At 38.7% G+C, this 18,894-nt stretch overlaps 1 protein-coding gene across 1 annotated transcript in view; it reads left to right on the top strand.

Annotated features, from left to right (window-relative positions):
- The first annotated feature begins 3,553 nt into the window (after nt 1–3,553).
- LOC306852394 (phytanoyl-CoA hydroxylase-interacting protein-like) overlaps nt 3,554–18,894 on the top strand; it is a 38,583-nt gene continuing 23,242 nt past the window's right edge. Inside the window, exon 1 of the mRNA XM_079389156.1 lies at nt 3,554–3,743. Coding sequence (XP_079245282.1) covers nt 3,635–3,743 — 109 coding nt within the window. The 5' untranslated portion in view covers nt 3,554–3,634. The remainder of the gene's footprint in view (nt 3,744–18,894) is intronic.

Raw genomic sequence — 18,894 nt, 5'->3', positions numbered from 1 at the left:
TAATTAGTAGTTTATTCGTGTCCAGCCGTGTTCGTTAATTTACTTGTGTATTTATAGTCCTGTCTGTGTAGTGCCATTTTGTCTGGTCTACTCGTTACTCCCCGGTGTTCCTGTCAGTGTCTGCCTTGCCTTGTCCTGCCCTGACCTTGATGTCTTTAAGTAAAGTATTATTTGAGTTTACATCCTCGTATGCGTGTTCCTTGTTCCTCCCTCGTGTGTACACCGTGACAGAAGACCAGACCAATACAGTAAGCGTCGTCCCTTCACCGCGTTTTGTTTCGTCCAAGTTTTTCTAGTGTTTTTTTGTTCCTGTGTTTTTGTGTTTTGCCCGCCGTTCGCGGGTCTCACGCCGCGGTCCGTGGGGAAAGCACACCCAGTGTCCGCGGCTCCCCCAAGTCATGCCGGCCGCTCACTCCAGCCTGCCGTTCGCGGGAGGTGAGGCCGCCGTTCGCGGATCACCAAGCCCGCCGGTCGCTGGAGAGGAGGCTGCCGTTCACGGGAGTCAAGCCCGCCGGATCGCCGCTGAGTCAAGCCCGCCGGATCGCCGCTGACTCAATGCCCGCCGGATCGCCGCTGACTCAATGCCCGCCGGATCGCCGCTGACTCAATGCCCGCCGGATCGCCGCTGACTCAATGCCCGCCGGATCGCCGCTGACTCCAGCCCCCCGTTCGCGGGAGATCACCCCGCCGTCCGCGGCTCAAGGACCCCGCTGTTCGCGGGAGATCACGCCGCTGTTCGCGGCTCACCTTGCCCACTGTTTCGTGGGGAAGGCCAACCCGCCGTCCGAAGTCACTCGGCCCGGCACCGGTTGGGGCTTCCTACAGCCCACCGGTCCCCGCCGTTGGGATGGTCAGCCGGCCGGCTGCCGCCGTGGTTGTCGTGGCAGCCGGCTGCCGCCGTATTGACCAGTGACCAAGGTCTTTTTAATAAATTCCATTTCGTTTGGTTCCCGGGATCCTGATACCCCCGATCTGCCCCATTGAAATTTTGCCGGGCCGAGGAACGAGGCCATGGGCATGAGGACCACCTGCCATGGCTTCCTGAGTTACACCTCGGCCTGCGGCCTTCTGTTCCGCGCTGGAGGCCCCGTTCTGTGTATGTCTGTGTCTGTCCTGAGGGGCCTCCAGAGCGCCCACCCCCCCCTCCCTGATGGAACTGAGTAGGCTCGGGACGAGCCTTTCGGGAGGGGGGAGTAATGTAAGAGAACTGTTGTGTGTGTGTCATGTGTTCCTGCCTCTTGTGCCCATATTTGGTTTGTTTCCTGTTCTCGTTTCATGTAATTAGTAGTTTATTTGTGTCCAGCCATGTTCGTTAATTTACTTGTGTATTTATAGGCTGTGTCCAAATTCAGGGTCTGCATCCTCCTTAGGATCCTTCCTACCCGGTTGAAGGAGGAGGGATCCTCCGACGTCCGCAAAACCCGGAAGTCGGTGTTTGTGAATTTGGACAGCCTACCCTTCTTTCAGTTCCCTCCCTTACCCGTTGCTCATATCCTGTCGCCTAGCAACCGTGACTGCGCCAAGCAAGAAGCGGGAAAATGGACAAACAAAGAGTTATTCTCCTCATTTTAATTCTTTTGGAAGAAATAAAGCAATTAAATACTTTCTTTGCTCGTTGTCGGAGAGTTTTTTATATCAGACTACAAGACAGTCACATCCAGGTAAGCCATTATAGCCTATTTTTATTTGTTTTTAAGTATTCTACTAATTTCTCCTACAAATTCATTGATCCGAAGCATAAACTTTAGCTTGTTTTGTCAGAGAAACTCCGCTACCGCTCGCTTCGTCCGCCATTACGCTCTGCCGAAAAGAATTATGGGATAGGTAGGACGGGAAAGGATCCACCACACCCATCCTTCCAATTCGGGGAAAAGGAGGACGTATTTGTGGGCCGCATTTGAAGGATCCTACGAATTTGGACAGCCTTCGTCGCGGCGCTGTGACGTAACATCCTTCAAATGAGTACTCCGAAGGATGCAGACCCTGAATTTGGACACAGCCATAGTCCTGTCTGTGTAGTGCCATTTTGTCTGGTCTACTCGTTACTCCCCGGTGTTCCTGTCAGTGTCTGCCTTGCCTTGTCCTGCCCTGACCTTGGTGTCTTTAAGTAAAGTATTATTTGTTTACATCCTCGTATGCGTGTTCCTTGTTCCTCCCTCGTGTGTACAAATCTATTGTGAAGAGTGAATTTGCTGTGCACTTGGCCTAATAAATATTCATTTTGGTTTTGGTGTAAATTATGCTAAAAAGTTCAAATTTCTAATTGTGACTTTATCACAATTTTTTCCTTTCTTTTTCTTTGAATTTCTAAGATAAATAAGTCACTTTTTTTTTTTTTCTCACAATTGAGTTTACAGCTCGCAAATTCTCCTTTTATTCTATAGTTGGCAATTCAAATTTTTTTTTTTTTTTTTTTTTTTACCCTGAATTCTGAGTTTACATCTCGCAATTCTGTTTGTTGAATAGAAAATCAAAAAAATGAATTTTTTTTTTATCTCACTATTCTGATTTTTCTTGCTATTGTAAGATATGCACATGCACTGAGAGTAAATGTCAGAACTGCAACAAACTGACAAATCAACTTAAATGTATGAAAATTGGATGGTGGATTTCTTGTTCCCAGCATGCTTTGCATACTGTCTGTATACTGACTGGATGAGAATAGATGTTGAAATTAGTTTTTTTTTTTTTTCATGTATTTTTAGTAAAGGGAAAGACCTCCCTTTTAATGCTGTTATGTTTGGGTTTTTTCTGTTATGTTCTTGACATTGCTTTGATTACCACTGTGCTGAAGAGTAGCACTCATGATTAGGTTGTAGGTCACTACATGAAAAAACACTCACTACATAAACTGTAACCGTAATCATTCTGTAAATGCAAGTAACGCGTAATATATTGCATCTTCATTGAATTTATGGTATATAAGTAACATGGGCTATGTTAGCCTATTACTAACTAAAGCAGATAAGATTAATTGGATGCAGGTCCAACACTCAGTCATGATGAAATTTGTTGGAACAATTAAGTTTTTTTTTTTTTTTGTAAAAACAAAAACGCGTTTATGCTATAAATTATGTCTCTATAACTCTATAGCAGTTTCTTGGTTCAGCAGTTTCATTATAAATTGTCTCAAACTTTTCCATTATTTTATATTTTTATTCTTTCCTGTTTATTCCAGAATGAGTGTTGCTGAGGTTTTTTTTTCTTTTTCTTTTCACTTAATTACTTTATAGAACTGTTGTATAAAAGCGATATTACACTCATAACCATGCTGTTGTACTGAATGTCAGATCTTAAGTCCATCAGTGCCATTAAAATTATGCAAAATAGCAGCATTGTAACAGCTCATTAGTATTTCACAGTACTTACAACAGGTACAGTGACGCTGTGATAAAAAGTGTGTGACCATACAAATATGAATATGGAGTGTAATTACAATAGAGCAAGTCACTGCTCTTTGCCCTTGACTGTGCGCGTCGCAGGAGAGATCAGCTCCGTGACGATGTGCTGACGTAGCTCTCATCAGCAGCACACTGTGGAAACCCGTGGTAGACAGAGAGAGCACGGAGTGAAGATCTGTCCTGCGGCACTGCAGTCACTCTCACTACCGGAATATAGTTCATTTAGAGACTCAATGATGGAGGTTCCACGCGTGGGACACAGTGTCAGCAGCCCCACGAGCCCGTGTGAGGACATGATAAAGAATCTCAGTCTGGACGCCATCCAGCTTTGTGAGAGAGAAGGTAAGAAGTGTTGCTCGTGCTAAATTATCCATTTGTCCTCAGACAGGTGAACTGGAGTGGAGGAGCAATGCCATTGGAAATATTTAAATGCATGCAAAATACAAAATGCAAATGCATTGAAGGAGCTTGCTTTTAAAGATCCTGACGCATACTATAGGTTGAGGTTGCTCAGCTATTCTTTCATTTAGCTGGAGCTGGTTTGGTGTCATTGCATTGGAGCTTTCACTTGGAAATATCTTTTTATTGCACGCAAAAGTAATCGCGCAACTCACGTGCTGAATAGTAGTTTCGTGCATGAAAGTGCATGATATAGATTTGCGCGTGAGGTTGCATAGTTATTTTTCTTCAAAAAACATTGAATTTGAGCTTTCTATACAAGGAAGGGTTATTATAATTCATGCACCACCATTAGACTCACGTGCTATGTTTCATAGTAAAAACGAGCGACGTTTTCATGAACAATTCACATAATTCTATGTCGATTAAATGCTTTTAAGTCGCATGCATGCACACTTAGGTGCAATTTATTATTTTCCTTTGGGTCACAGAGATAGATGCATGCTCTCCGAGCATTAATATTCCATGCACTTGAATGCTTGTTTCAATATGATGCTCGCGTAACGTTCAGCACCATGGACACGGTCATTGCGCGCGCACCATACTGAAACAATACCGGATTGCAGCTGCATGTATCTGATGCTATACGACCAGTGAGCAATTCACTCACTCGTACTGAAACAGCATAATGTTTAGTGGAGCCACACTGTGAATATGCTGAATCATCTGGTGACACTGTATTTCCCATTGTCTTATGCACGTACTGTGTATCTACTAAATTCATGATTAATGGTTATGTACAGGATTTACATGGGTGTACCCCAGTGCGTGTGTTTCTAGGCTTAACTAGTCATTGATTTTCCAGAGAAAGCTCCCTTGCCTGGTGCTGCTCTGGAACAGTGGTTGAAGAGCATAATTTTAAAAATACAAAGCATTTCATAATAAAGAACAATAACCTATTGCCTATACCAGGTTTTTTCCTTCTGTATCATAATGACAGAATATTTAGTACTTCGTAAGTATTAGGTATTTATTTTTTTGCATTCAGTAAGTTGACAGTAACTATAACTGACAGATGTGTATCAGTTTCACAGTCTAGTGACTTCCTTGCAGTTTTTTGGTTTCAAATGCTGTTTCATGAGTAAAATTAAATAAAAAAAAAATCAGAAATTTTATGCACATAATTGCAACATTGCCACCCTTCTGCTCTAGTAAACTATTGGTTTTGCCATTGAAAACCCCAATAAGTCAACCACTATTAATCAGTACTAATGTAATTAAGAGGTGAGGCAAATCAGAATATGAAGAGGAATAGCTGTGTGTGGATTTCTGTGTACTTGTTTATCATCAGTATGTCAGCGCTAAAGCAAAGAACATGCTTTGTGTGAGCTGAACGAAATTTCCTTAGAGCTCTGTTTTATATTCTATACCAGCACCGTGCAGAGGAACTCGAAGTCCCTTCAGCCACGCTGTTACAAGATAGAGAGAGAGACAAACAAAGAGAGAACGTTCTTATTGACACGGTCCGTGCAGTGTAGCATCGACGCTGTCACAGTCCTTTGAGTGATATAATGGGTGTAGAAACACAACTCTATTGATTTAGATTCTATTGTTTTAATGTTCTTATGGACAGTGACAGATAAGGACAAGCTTTTAGTAAATACTTTATGTTCATTCCTTTTGCATTCTAACAAATCAGATATCATTTAGATGCTTCTGTTAGCACTAGACATGTTGACAGAATCACAAAATCTGATTGGTTAATGGATCTCGGATAATAATTTGCACAGATGTGGGCCAAGATGGAACATGACGAAGTAATGATGAACAAGACTGAGTCACAATGGGTACGTTCTGTTCTGACCCATCTGTCCTCTGAGTTTTATACTTCTCAGTGTGCCACATCAACACTCCAACTCACCTCCCCTCTCCATTTGTGTTGGCATAATAATGGACAGCTCTGCCAGAGTTCAGAAGAATTGTTAACCAGTTTTATAAAGTTATGAAGTGAACTTTTTCAAATTTTTTTGTAATCATTTAATTGCAAAAGATTACTAAGGCTTACCAAGGATCCAAGGACTACCAATTTTCAAGGCTTAGAGTATGATGGTTATAACCACAATAGACACTGGGAACCACAGTAAGGAAATGATTCCCATTATTATTTAGATCAGTGGTCAACAGAAGTGGGTTTTTGGTGGCTGATTATTAAACTATTACCCACAACACTAAATATATGATAACAGTCTTGCAAAGTACCAATTTATTTATTGTTACTAACCCTAACCCAAATTCAAACCATAAAGTACTGTTATTTCAGCCATATCACAGTAAGTTTGGAATAATACTCATCATTTGAATAGTTTTTTTCACTCAGTTTTAATATATTATATAATATATTATTAACAATAAAATTAATAACAAATTACATTTCTCTTTCAGCATGTTTCATGGCATTTATATTATCATAAATATAAATATGGGTATAAATAAGGATTTAATGGTACAGGGTTGAATATCAGCAACAAATATTATTTACAACAGCAAGAAAAGTGAGTTAAAATTGTGTGTCTGTTTCCTTTCAGTTCTGTTTTGCCCTTATTTGGTAGTTCCTGTCCTTGTTTAGGTAATGATTCATCCTATTCACCTGTCTTGCGTTAATTATCTCGTTTGCTCCTTTGTTCCCTGTTCTTTATAAGCCTTGAGTTCCTTAGTCCGGTTTGTCATGTCTTAACGTTATGGTGCTATTTGCTTTATATTTTGAAATCTCATGATCATTAAAAAAACTATTTTCACTCAACTCCCCATTTCCTGCCTTCCCTGGAGCACGTCACGTAACAAAATTATGGCCAATGTGCCATTTGTAATATATATTATGTATTGATTTTCATGCCTGTATTTTGATTTCTTTCATACATTTAGTTATTTTTTTGGTTTGTGCCATTAAAAATAAATACAGACAGTGAAAGAATACTATTTAAATCTCATTAAAAGCTACATTTAGATATAATCTGCCTTTTTTGTCTATTTAACTCATTAATATTTAATGTTAATGAATATGCAAATCTGCTAATATTTTGATGTAAAACATTTATTTTGCACACTAAATGTGAATCTATCAATGTACATGAGGCCAATATCCTGTTACTTTAGTTATTGAGACAAAGATGAACCATTTCCAGAGAATGAAAATGACTCAGGTGTTCATTTTAGTACTGGAACTAGCTATAATCTTCTAGTTAAAGCTTGGTGCTAATATGGTAAGTACTTCCTTTACTAAGATTCATGAGGAATGAGTCCATATTTCCATTATATAATCAATGTGAAACTGCAGATGCACTCAAAGCAGGCGTTTGCTTATTAAACACAGAATACTCTGAGGACAGGCATCCATTTAAAGATAAAAAATGGACGAGCTGCCCATGTGCTGTGGGACTCCTCGATAAGTATGCATTAAAGGGGGCGTTTCTTCCCCCTCGGGGCAGGCCTCAGATGGGGAGTCCTTTGTGTGAGGGCCTACAGGAGCCTGACAGTGCAAACTCACTAACCCTGTCTGAATATACAGCTTTGGCCAGCTGCGTATGGGGGGACTGGCTCAAAAACAGGGGCCACCATCTGCCAAGCCCACCTGCTAGTGAAAGGAATGATTTAACATGGCCATCAATTTGCTAATTGTGTCCACTGTGCACATATACCACAGAAAAACGACAACAAAACAGACGTGGATTGGATAAATAATGGAGTTGATTCATGATTATTAGCTTATTCTCGCCCGAACAACCTTATAGAGATAGTAATGCTGTTTGAATAAGATGAGATTTGGGGTAAAGAGTGTTAGCTCAGTGTAAACTCTTTTGGGTTAAATCTAAATGTGATTTTTTATGTCATAACTAAATTACACAGTTAACTGAAGAGGTTGAGTAAACTGAATGGATGTTAAAAACCCATGAAATTAAACTTAAAAACAGAAATGGGACTTAAAATATTTTAAATAGACAATAATTTTTTTTTTTTTTACCCTTTGTGGTATGAAAAAGAAAGAAGATCATACGGCATTAGAACAACACCAGGGTGTAAGTAGGTTACAATTGACAGAATTTTTATTTTTGGGTGAACTATCCCTTTAACTCATCCCGTCCTTCAGATGAGATGTTAAACCGAGGTCCTGAGTCTTTGTGGTCATTAAAAATCCCAGGATGTTCTTCGAAAAAGAGTAGGGGTGTAACCCCGGCATCCTGGCCAAATTCGCCCATTGGCCTCTGACCATCATGGCCTCCTAATCATCTCCATATCTGCTGATTGGCTTCATCACTATGTCTCCTCACCACCAGTAATCTGGTGTGTGGTGGGTGTTCTGGAGCACTATGGCTGCCGTCGCATCATCCAGATGGATGCTGCACATTGGTGGTGGATGAGGAGATACCTCCTCACATTGTAAAGCACCTTGAGTGTCCAGAAAAGCGCTATATAAATGCAACTAATTAATAATTATTAAACTAAAGTCTATTGTCTATTTAAAATATTTTTAGGCATATATATATACGTATATATACGTGTGTATATATATTACAGTGTATATGTATATGTGTTTGTGTGTGTGTGTGTGTGTGTGTATAGATATATATATATATATATATACTGTATATATGTATACATATATATGGTTTGATACTTGCTAGTGCAGTTCAGAAGCAAGTGGTATCAGTTGATTGAAAAAAAAATTTGGATGAAACCCTGAGTGCAAAATGAGTCGTCAATATTTTTGGTCTGTTTCCTGGAAGACAAAGACTTACAATTTTGAGTATAAAAAGCTAATCAACATTTAGGAGAGTTTTCAAAAGTTTTAATGACAAAGACTATAATGAAAAATATAAAGAGGGCTACATACAAACATGTTTAAAAACCCTTTGAGGAAAAAAAAAAAAAAATGTTGTTTCCACAATTAAATAATTGGATTCTTTTGTCATTGCATTAAACCAAAACAGAAGTATACCAAAAGTCACAAAAGTCCAAATATGATTTTTACACTTCTAATAAAAGCTCAACACCATGCCTGTCAGCTCCAACTTTGTATGTTTTTCCATCACCTCAAGCACAAACATCACACCAAAAGAAACACCATGCCAGGCTTGCTTTTCTCAGATCACATCTCTCTCGGTGGTGTTATATCACTGGCATCACAGTTTCACACTATGCATGTGTATGTGTGTGCTTTTCACAACTTATCTGTCTGAAAACCAGTGTTAAGACAGTTACATGCCACACCGCTGCTCTATTAAGAGATTCAGTCATGTGATTACTCACTCTCGCTCTAAAATGCTCCTTAGACAACCTCATCATTCACTCGTGGAAAAAGACTGAACTTTAACTCTCCTCATCTGTAGACTCTCATCTGAGTTGAGGTTTGCATATTTCTCGCTAATTTGTGTGTTGTTTGCATGTTTTGCTGAAATTCCCCTAATTCAGGACTGGTTCTGGTTCAGGAGCCAGATTTTAGACATTATGTGGTGAACCAAGAAAGAAACAAAATTGTTTATCGAACAAAACTAACATCTGCCTAACAATAACTAAATTAACATGATTTAGATGGGAAAAAAAGACAAATGTGCAAATGTATAAACAACAAGAGAAATGTGATTTAGCAGACTAACACATGGAACAAACACTGGCCAAATATTGTATAAGCGTTCCTGTAGCTCAAACAATAGAGCGCCAGCAATGCCAAGGTCATGGGTTTGATTTCCAGTAAATCCACGAACTAATAAAAAAGAAGGCATTCTTTGAATGTAATGCAAGTTGTTTTGAATAAAAGTGTCTGTCAAATAAATAGATGCATCTTCAGTGTCTAAAAATAGCCATATTCATGATGACAGATTGTATTAATGATGATTGATTTGCTCCAAAATACGGAAGAGTTTGACTAGTCAACAACAAAAGATGATGGAAGTGTTTTTTTCATACTTTCAAAAGATGACAAATCAATTTTTGTTTTAAATTTTTAACAATACACAAATCCTGATTACATGGCTATATGTATTTTATTATTTATGTATAGCATGGATTTTCCCTGCTGTCTGTGGCCCATTTTCATTCACATGATGACTCAGATTAGAAACAGACTAGGAGATTAGTAAACCCATTTTTGGGCGAACTGTGCCTTTAACAATGAGTGCAGTAGAGTACTGTTATAAAGAAAGTTTGTTTAGTGAATTACAAGGATTACAATGAATAGACTGTTTAATATGATTGTTATTATAAAAAACAAACCGTGGGGGTTAGTGAAATAAATTAGATCAGGCAATACAGTTTATTCAGGAGTTGGCAAAAGAAAAACAGTTTAGGTCACTTCATATTTAAATACAAAGTTAGATGAGATAACACATATTGAGTAAGCTTTAATCAGCAGCATCAACACACATTTGACACTATGTTAACTCAAGATCCGACAAACACTGAGGGAGAACTGAGAACTTATAAAGAGCAGGGAACAAAGGAGACAACGAGATAATTAACTCAAAACAGGTGATCGGACTAAACGATGATTACTAATTAACTAAATCAGAATAGGAACTACCAAATAAGGTCAAAAGGGGAACTAAACAGAAACTGACGTTACACAGGTCAGTATGTTGTTGACTTCGATAGTAATAAAGAGGAATGTGCAAAAAGAATGTGCAAAAACTTGTACAGGGTATTTAAATAGCAGCAATATGAGGTAGAGAAAAATGGCCTGGGAGAAGAAGCTCCTTCTAAGTCTCTCAGTTTTTGCCATCAGGCTACGGAAGCGCTTACCAGATGGAAGCAAAGTGAATAGACGGTTACCTGGGTGATTTGAGTCCTTGATGATTTTGACAGCTCTATTTTTGCAGCATTTGAGGTAGATGTCCTGCAGAGAGGGGAGAGCAGACCCTGAGATGCGCTCAGCTAAGCGCACAACTCTCTGTAGTGCTTTGCAGTCCTGATTGGAGCTGTTTCCATACCACACTGAGATGCACTGAGTCAATACACTTTCTATGGTCCCTGAATAGAAACTTTTCAGGATTGCTGGTGAGACCCTGAATTTCCTCAGCTGTCACAGATGGTACAGTCTTTGCCTGGCTTTCTTAACCTGTGTTTGGATGTGTGTAGTCCAAGTCAGGTTCTCGGAGATGTTTACACCGAGGTGCTTGAAGTTGCTCACCCTCTCCACAGGGGTCCCACTGATCATAAGAGGAGTGTAGGGCTGCTGCTGTCTCTTCCTAAAGTCCATGATCAGCTCTTTAGTTTTGCTCACATTTATAGCCTGATCAGTAATGAAACTACATAAAATAAATAAAGTTAAGCACACTGCTATTATAAAAAAACATTACTCCGCAGAAAGAGACACCAGATTTAACCTTGAACAAAGATAAATTTAGAGTGAAAGGGACCATTCAGAAAGGTTTTATGTTTCCCAATGCTAACCGAATGTCTGACCAACAGGGATCAAAATAAATCTGTGAAGATGATGTTCGTATGGAGGAGACCTGTGCTTGTGTGACATTGATCAAGGGGAGAATCTCTCATTTCATGACTCACTTATTTCTAACTACATCAGCATTTCACAGCATGTATATACAGTAAACTTGCTCACAAAAACACTTTTCTACATTTTCATACCATGCAAGAATACAATTAGTGAATGGATCATGCAGTCAATAACTTAAAAAGATGGAGGTCTTTAAAGCCACTGCATGTAGACATGTATGGAAACTTGTTTCTGCCATTATAATAAAAACATAAAAAAGGTAATTGTGACATTTAGCCTGTCTCACAATTCTGATTTTTTATTGCAATTCTAAATTTATCTTACATTTCTTGCAATTACGAGTTTATAATTTGCAACTGTGAGATACAAACTCACAATAGTGACAAAAAAATGTCACAATTGTGAGATAAAAACTTGCAATTACCTTTTTTATATTTTTATCCTGTGGTGAAAATAAGCTTTCAGACATGTGTTCTAATTAGATTGTAAAAAAAAAAAAAGTATTGTATGTGCCTGTAATTTATCTCTCTGCCATTTAGCATTTAACATATTTCACCCACAACAGGACTTTTAGCAGAGTTTAGAGAGCTTTGGTTTGGACAGGTTGTGTTCTGAGGTTCTGAAGCGGTGCCAGGTTGATGAGACGGGCCTGCTGGGAGGACCATATGCTCCTGCAGTGCTATCACTGCCATGAGCTCTTCCTGTACGCTCTCTGGGCCTCATAGTGGGGAGGCACAGTAGATCAAGCCGGGGCTGCTTTAATGGCAAATGTCTCAGTGTTTGCGAATAACCTGTTTCTGTCAAGTCCACTGTAGTTTTGTCAGTCCTGTGTCTTGTTTTCCCCTCCTCTCGTGTCTCTATTTTGCCTTCCTGTTCCTGTCCTCGCTCCCTATCTGTCAGATCCCTCTCGGAAACACGGGACGAGGAGAACAGGAAATTCCAAATATTCCTTTATTTGAACTCAACAGATAGACGAGGAGCTTGGGGGAGAGACGAACACATATGACATTCAATCATCAGGTTTATTCAAATCCCAAAACACAGAACGAAGGAGATCTGGGTAAGACGAACAATACAGGACATGGGAGACAGGGAGACACAGGACTTAAGAACACAGGGAAATCAACGAGGAAGAACAGAAACAGGTGCGGGGCAATTAAACGCAGGGCTGGGAACAAATTAACTCATGAGGACAGGGAACGAAGACAGGAGCAGGAAAGCCAAATATGGACATGAGAGGAGGGGGAAACAAGACACAGGACTGACACTATGATCATTAGTTAATTAGTCCCAAGCCCCGTTTGATTTAGTCCGCACCTGTTCCTGTTCTTCCTCTGTGATTTCCCCATGTTCATAAGCCCTGTGTTTCCCTGCCTCTGTGTCCGGTCGGAACGTCATCTATGTTCGTCTCTCCCCCAAGCGCCGCGGTCCTCTATTTTGTATTAAATAAAGCGTTATATGGAAATCTCCATGTCTCCTCGCTCCTTGTGCCCGAGAGGGTTCTGATAACTTTCTAGGTTTATTGTTTAAAAGAATTATTCACACCTAAAATTCCCTCAAACTAATATACACTGTAACTCAAATTAAAAACAAATTTATTTGTAGTCAAGAGGGTAATATTCTAATTTTTTTTTTTTTATGATTTATTACTAATAACTCAATAGGCTACATACAAATTAGAGGTTGATCAACTTGGATTTTCCTGATACAATAAAATGTGTTTAAAGGGAGGCAACAAACATATTGTGAAGATAATAGCAAAATCTGTAAATGTGTTCATGTTCTTAATCTTTCTAGAGGCTAAGAACAAAGAGAAGCTGCAAGAATTTAATTTGAATCAAGTTTTTTAAGATTATGCATAATGCAAGACTTTTAATTATAAAAAAGCACAAAATACACACTGACTCTTATTTTGAAATGTGTATGCTTTACTTCCAACTTATACAAAAAGAGGGAGATAAAGTACTTACTTTTGCTGCCATGTCTATAACATATTACAATATAAACTCCTTTAAGTAAACATTGTCATAATTAAATTGAGCATAGTACATGCTAGCAATGTGCTAAAAGATGTTATAAACATGCTAATTCATGCTAGCAATGTGGTAAAACATGTTAGAAACATGCTAACATTGTGCTAAAACATGAAATCAATATGATGAAACATGTTAGCAACATATCAATTCATTTCTTCAGTATGTTCAACATGCTAGCATTATGCTAACTGTGTCTAACTGGGCTAGCATTGGGTCCCAAATGACTCAAAATAATAAACCACAAAGTTAATAAAACAATGGACTCCACCATGCTGAGCGAGAGCGCTTCTCTTCCTGTGGTGCGTTTCCAGAAGGCAACTATGGTCGAAAGTTCTGTCATTACAAATAGAGTTCAATAGAACTTATGACCATAGTTTGCTAATGATGCTTTTAGGAAATGCACCCCTGGTTACTTCAAAACAGTCACATCATAATAACGTTACTGTACTCCAGCCCGGAACGTGAAGTGCAATGTGAGTGCAGGCCAGCAGGGGAGTGGGGAGGGGGGACAATCGTGCTTGGGCTCGGTTCAAGGCAACCGTGCTTAGTACTTCCCCAATTTAACATTTATAGCCCAACTGAAAAACTTTGTGAAAAAAAGTCAAAGGTGCAATTATTGCTGCAAAATTTGTAGCATCGTGCCTTCACCTGAGGGACAACCACATTCAAGAAACAAACAGCCAATAGACATGTGCATAATGCTCCAATTCTCAGTCCAGTAGTTACTACATGATTTTCTGTATTATATATATATATATATATATATATATATTTCTACATGTATCTGTGTGTGTAAATGACATTTCCATATTAGTTATATATTACATATTAGTTATAATATATAAATAAATGTTCAGAAGTTTGAATGTAAATATATGTTATAAACCATTTTTTTGTTGTCTTAATGCTTTGGCAATGCAAAATGTATTTTTGTGATGCCAATAAAGTTATTTGAATTGAATTGAGAGAGAGAGAGAGAGAGAGAGAGAGAGAGAGAGAGAGAATAAGCATGTGTAAATTTCCTGAGTCTGTGCGCCTCTCAGCAGTGTTCAGCAGCAGCATCTCTACTAAAAGCAAAACTGTAAGTTCATCTGCTTCAAGAACAGCGCCATTATTACCTCGCTAATGAGAAATGTCATGTCGCTTTTCATCAATGCACATGTATGTTTCCATGTGTGTGAGTGTGCCAGTACTGCATGTGTACATTTGTAGGGGAGACAGTGGGAGAAAGAGAGTAATGTTCTTTCTACATAAAAAAACATTAGTTATGCCAAATGCTGCCAACAGATTAACTGTATTACTTGACAGGATTCAAATTTGAGGTAATTTTGAATTACCTACAATACTACAACACCTACAATATTTTTTAGCATTGTTTAATATTAACAATTCAGCATTTGCTTGAGAAAAAAATACTTATATTTATTCCGTATTTTTCTGTCACAGAAACGTTTCTTCTGTTTAAGAATTCTGGTTTCATATTTGCAGTGCATTTAGTTACAGCATTCTTGCATAGCATTTTCCAAAATATTTTACATTTTGCATCAAATATTTTACATTATTCTTAGTATTTTTGATGAACCTGCTTTTTTAATTGACTTCATTTTCATATGTGACCTTGTAGGATTCTAAAAGTAATTAAATTACATTACTTTCATATTGTGGTGCTTGGATTAGGTTACTGAATACTTTTTCATGAAATACTTTATAAATGTAAAGGCATACATTTTTAAAGTAATTCTCCTTAGCTTGGATGTTAGTAGCACCAAAATGCCACATTGTAGCTTTAAGTCAATTCAAAGAGGTTTCCTAATTTCAGGGCACTTCAGTGAAGAGGAGATATGGCATATTGGTAAAGCATTAGTCCAAGATTTGATATTGTTCTACAAACGTGACGTTCCCATAAATGTCCTGAAACACTGACTGATGATTCCATCAGAAAACCTCACAGCAGAGACACAATATCCTACAAGGGTTATTTATGATTCAGTGGCCTCATCAAACATAAAAACAGCTCTGTGAAAACGGATGTTTCCACACATTTATTGCTTGTCATCGTTCTGATAATGCTTTAGCTTTGGTCTAAAGGCACAGAAGTAATTAGCCATTCTAACAAAATGCTCCATTTCCTCTGAGACCAGTACAGTGGTAATAATCTTCAGGAGCGTTTCAAGCTGTGCATCATTAAGCTTTTTGCTTAATTACCATTGCTTAAGATCCTTTGATTCTTGACAGCTTTGAGAAAATGTGACTTCATGCTGCATGCATTAAACTCAAGGGTAGACAGGCTGCATTTGATGCTGTTTGTACAGTTTCTGCTTGCTTGAGGTCAGAATGTCAAACAGTAAGTAATAAAGTAATAAAGATCATGAAATAAAATTGTAGTTGCCATGAAAATTGGCAGTTTAAAACAGATTGGAACTTGTGGGTGGTTGTCAGTGTATTGCTTTTTCTGTTGCTTAGTGTTTTAACATGTTGCCTTGCAGTTGTTAAGGGGGTCTTGGTTGTAATAAATTAATGAGCTCCTTTTCCTGCTTATTTATTCATGCAAAGCTGCATTTACTTGATTAAAAATACAGTAAAACACTAATATTGTGAAATAGTATTACTGTTTAAAATAAATGTTTTCTAATATACTGTATTTAAAATAATTTTAATATGCTGATTTGATGCTCAAGAAACATTTCTAAATATTAATGTTGAAAAGAAACCAGGATACATGTTTCTCATGATTGATACAAAATTCAAAAGAACAGTTTTTTATTTGGAATATAAATCCCTTGTAATCTTACAAATGTATTTACTAGACTTTACGAGAAACTTAATACATTTTTTTTTTTTTTTTTTGCTAGCAATTTTAGGAAAAAGATTGAGACAATGTTTTTACTTGAAATATACTGAAGGACATCATTAAGACTCCTGAGTTGTGAACGAGAAAACTGTGAGCAATTAAACATTCCTCTGGGTTCTTGTTTGTAGTGCAAAGGTTTGCGTTTTAGAAGCTGATTTTTCATTTACACTGCAGTGTCTTACAATGCACAATTAGCACTTTTATTTCTCCATCTCTTTTTTCGTGTCAGCGCCCATGTCAACACTTCCTTGACCGAAACAAACAATGTGTCATTGAATTTGCACTGTAAGACAGTTTGGAGGATCTAATCGCTGCAGCATCCCTCCCCTCTGATTCTACACATTAAAGAATGAAATGCTGGTCTATTTATAGTCTTGGGACCTAGGACTGATGAAACTTTAATGCGCTGCCTCAGACACAAGAGTGGTCCAGTAATACCCGCACCCTGGAGATATTAAACTCCATCATCCTTGCATCTTAAGCGGGAATTCAAGGAGGAGAGGTTATATAAACATGGACAGCCACTGGGTTGTGGGGAAGAGCTCTGTGTGTGATTTATTAAAGTGAAGTGGTGGCTGTAGCTTTAAGACATCACCCATGAGGCCACAGCATTTAATAAACCACGGGATGTTATGGTAAATTCCCAGTGTCAGTTCTTGATATTCATGGCTAGATAGATAGATGGCCAGGTTCAGCCAGTGTATTGTGTTATCCTGTGGTCATCATAGATTTTGTTTTGCATGTTTTATGATCCACCCATCACAGGCTTTCCTCTAGTAATAACCAGCACTACATGAATCACCCAAATAAAAATGCTGCTCATGACATGTTAATCCATCTGCATTTGTTTGAGGGTGATAGTGATGCCGTTTAACTTTGGCTTTGGATTTCATCCACAAGTGTTTCATGAAAGGCTCTGTTCCTGCATCATGTTTCCCATTTATTATTCATTAGGATGAATGCAACAAAGCAGTCCCTCTCTTTCCTCATGCTCCAGAGCGGTGGAGGGCTGCTGAGGGTCTTTTTCAGTTCAATGAGGGTGTTGTGGGGCTCATGGAGTGGCCCACCAGAGAATGTTGTGGATGAAGATGCCCATTGTCTGCGGTCTCATGTGTTCTCTCTGTCCATTGTTGTCTGGTCATGTGAGGATGCCAGTGGATGTCGTCAATGTGAGGCTTTATTTTGTGAAGGGTAGAGTCCCTATCTATCCATCTACACAGTGTTGGGACACTTGACCATTACACCAAAAGGGACTTTAATGACATCGCATTCTAAATACATAGACCTGAATATGGAGTTCCCCCCTCAGTTTGCAGATATAACAACTTTTCACTCTTCTGGGAAGGCTTTCCACAAGTCTTTGGAGAATTTGTGTAAATTTTTTTGCCCATTTGTCCAGTAGAGCATTTGTGAGGTCAGGCACTGATGTTGGACGAGAAGTCTGGCTCACAGTCTCCATCCCAAAGATGTTCGATGGAGTTGAGGTCAGGGCTTTGTGCAGGCCAATCACAACAAACTCTTCCAATCATGTCTTTATGGACCTTGCTTTGTGCACTGGGGCACAGTAATGATGGAATATAAAGGGACCTTCTCCAAACTGTTCCCGCAAAGTTGAAGGCATAGCATTAGAGGCTTTCACACTGGAGGAACCTTTTCATAGCTCCTATAACTATTGCCGGAGGTTTCCGCTTTTTGGAGTGTTTGCACCACGAGAACTAGGAATGTATTTAGTTCTAGGACCTCTGTTTAGGGAAACTAAATTAGTTCCTACTTCAGAGTAGGTTCTAAAACAGTTCTATATGAACTACCAGTGACGTAAATGTATGCTGATTGGCCAAATGCACATGAAACACAGATTACCCAGCATTTTTTAAAAGCCATGTAAAAATATTTACTCCACGAACATGGAAAACAGCTATAATGGCATTTAGCTACCTGTTGTCTGCAACATTGTGCTCTTTTCTCATCCTCGATGATAAGCTATGTAACACTGCAAGTTGTCAAAGGTGATTTAGTCAGATTTTCATGCACTTTCAATCACATAAATTGTGTGTTTACATACCATGTCCATTATCACAAAACCCACGGCACACAAGAAAAACAGCTCCGATCACAGCGTCCTCCATTCACCGGTTGTTGACGTTTGTTTAACGGCTGCTTCAGAGTTCCACCTGCTGGTGCGAATGCAACCAGGATTCTGCTTATCGATTCTAAATCTTTTCAATTCCCAGTTTATATCCAAACTATAAACTTTTATCCCAGTAATTGTGATTATTTGAATGTTTGTAACAGAAATAATGATACCATGTGGTTGAAAAGACAGTGAAGCTGTTTCATTCATTTACATGACAGCTGCTTTTTTTTTAGGTCAGTGGCAGTGTGAGCACAGATTTAAATGTTTAAATCATACAGGTGTGATCATACGCTGCACAAACCAAGAGTGACCAATTAAAGTGCTATGTCATGTTAGTGGTGAGACCTCTCTTGCAACATGTTTAGCTATCACAAATATTATACTTAGCTTTTTCGGCTTCTGATCACAAGTGTAGCCAAACTTTAGATCGCTTAGGTTAGCGAACCAGGTCCAGATAGATCACTAGATCGGGTCCTAACAGATGAAAAAAAAAAAAAACCTAAGGTGGAATCGAAATTTTTATTTTATAACAAGTATCCGATTCCTGACCTTAAGTATCCAATTCG

The sequence above is a fragment of the Barbus barbus genome (genome assembly GCF_936440315.1).
Source record: "Barbus barbus genome assembly, chromosome: 32".
Lineage (NCBI taxonomy): Eukaryota > Metazoa > Chordata > Actinopteri > Cypriniformes > Cyprinidae > Barbus > Barbus barbus.
This window is presented reverse-complemented; position numbering and strand designations above follow the sequence as displayed.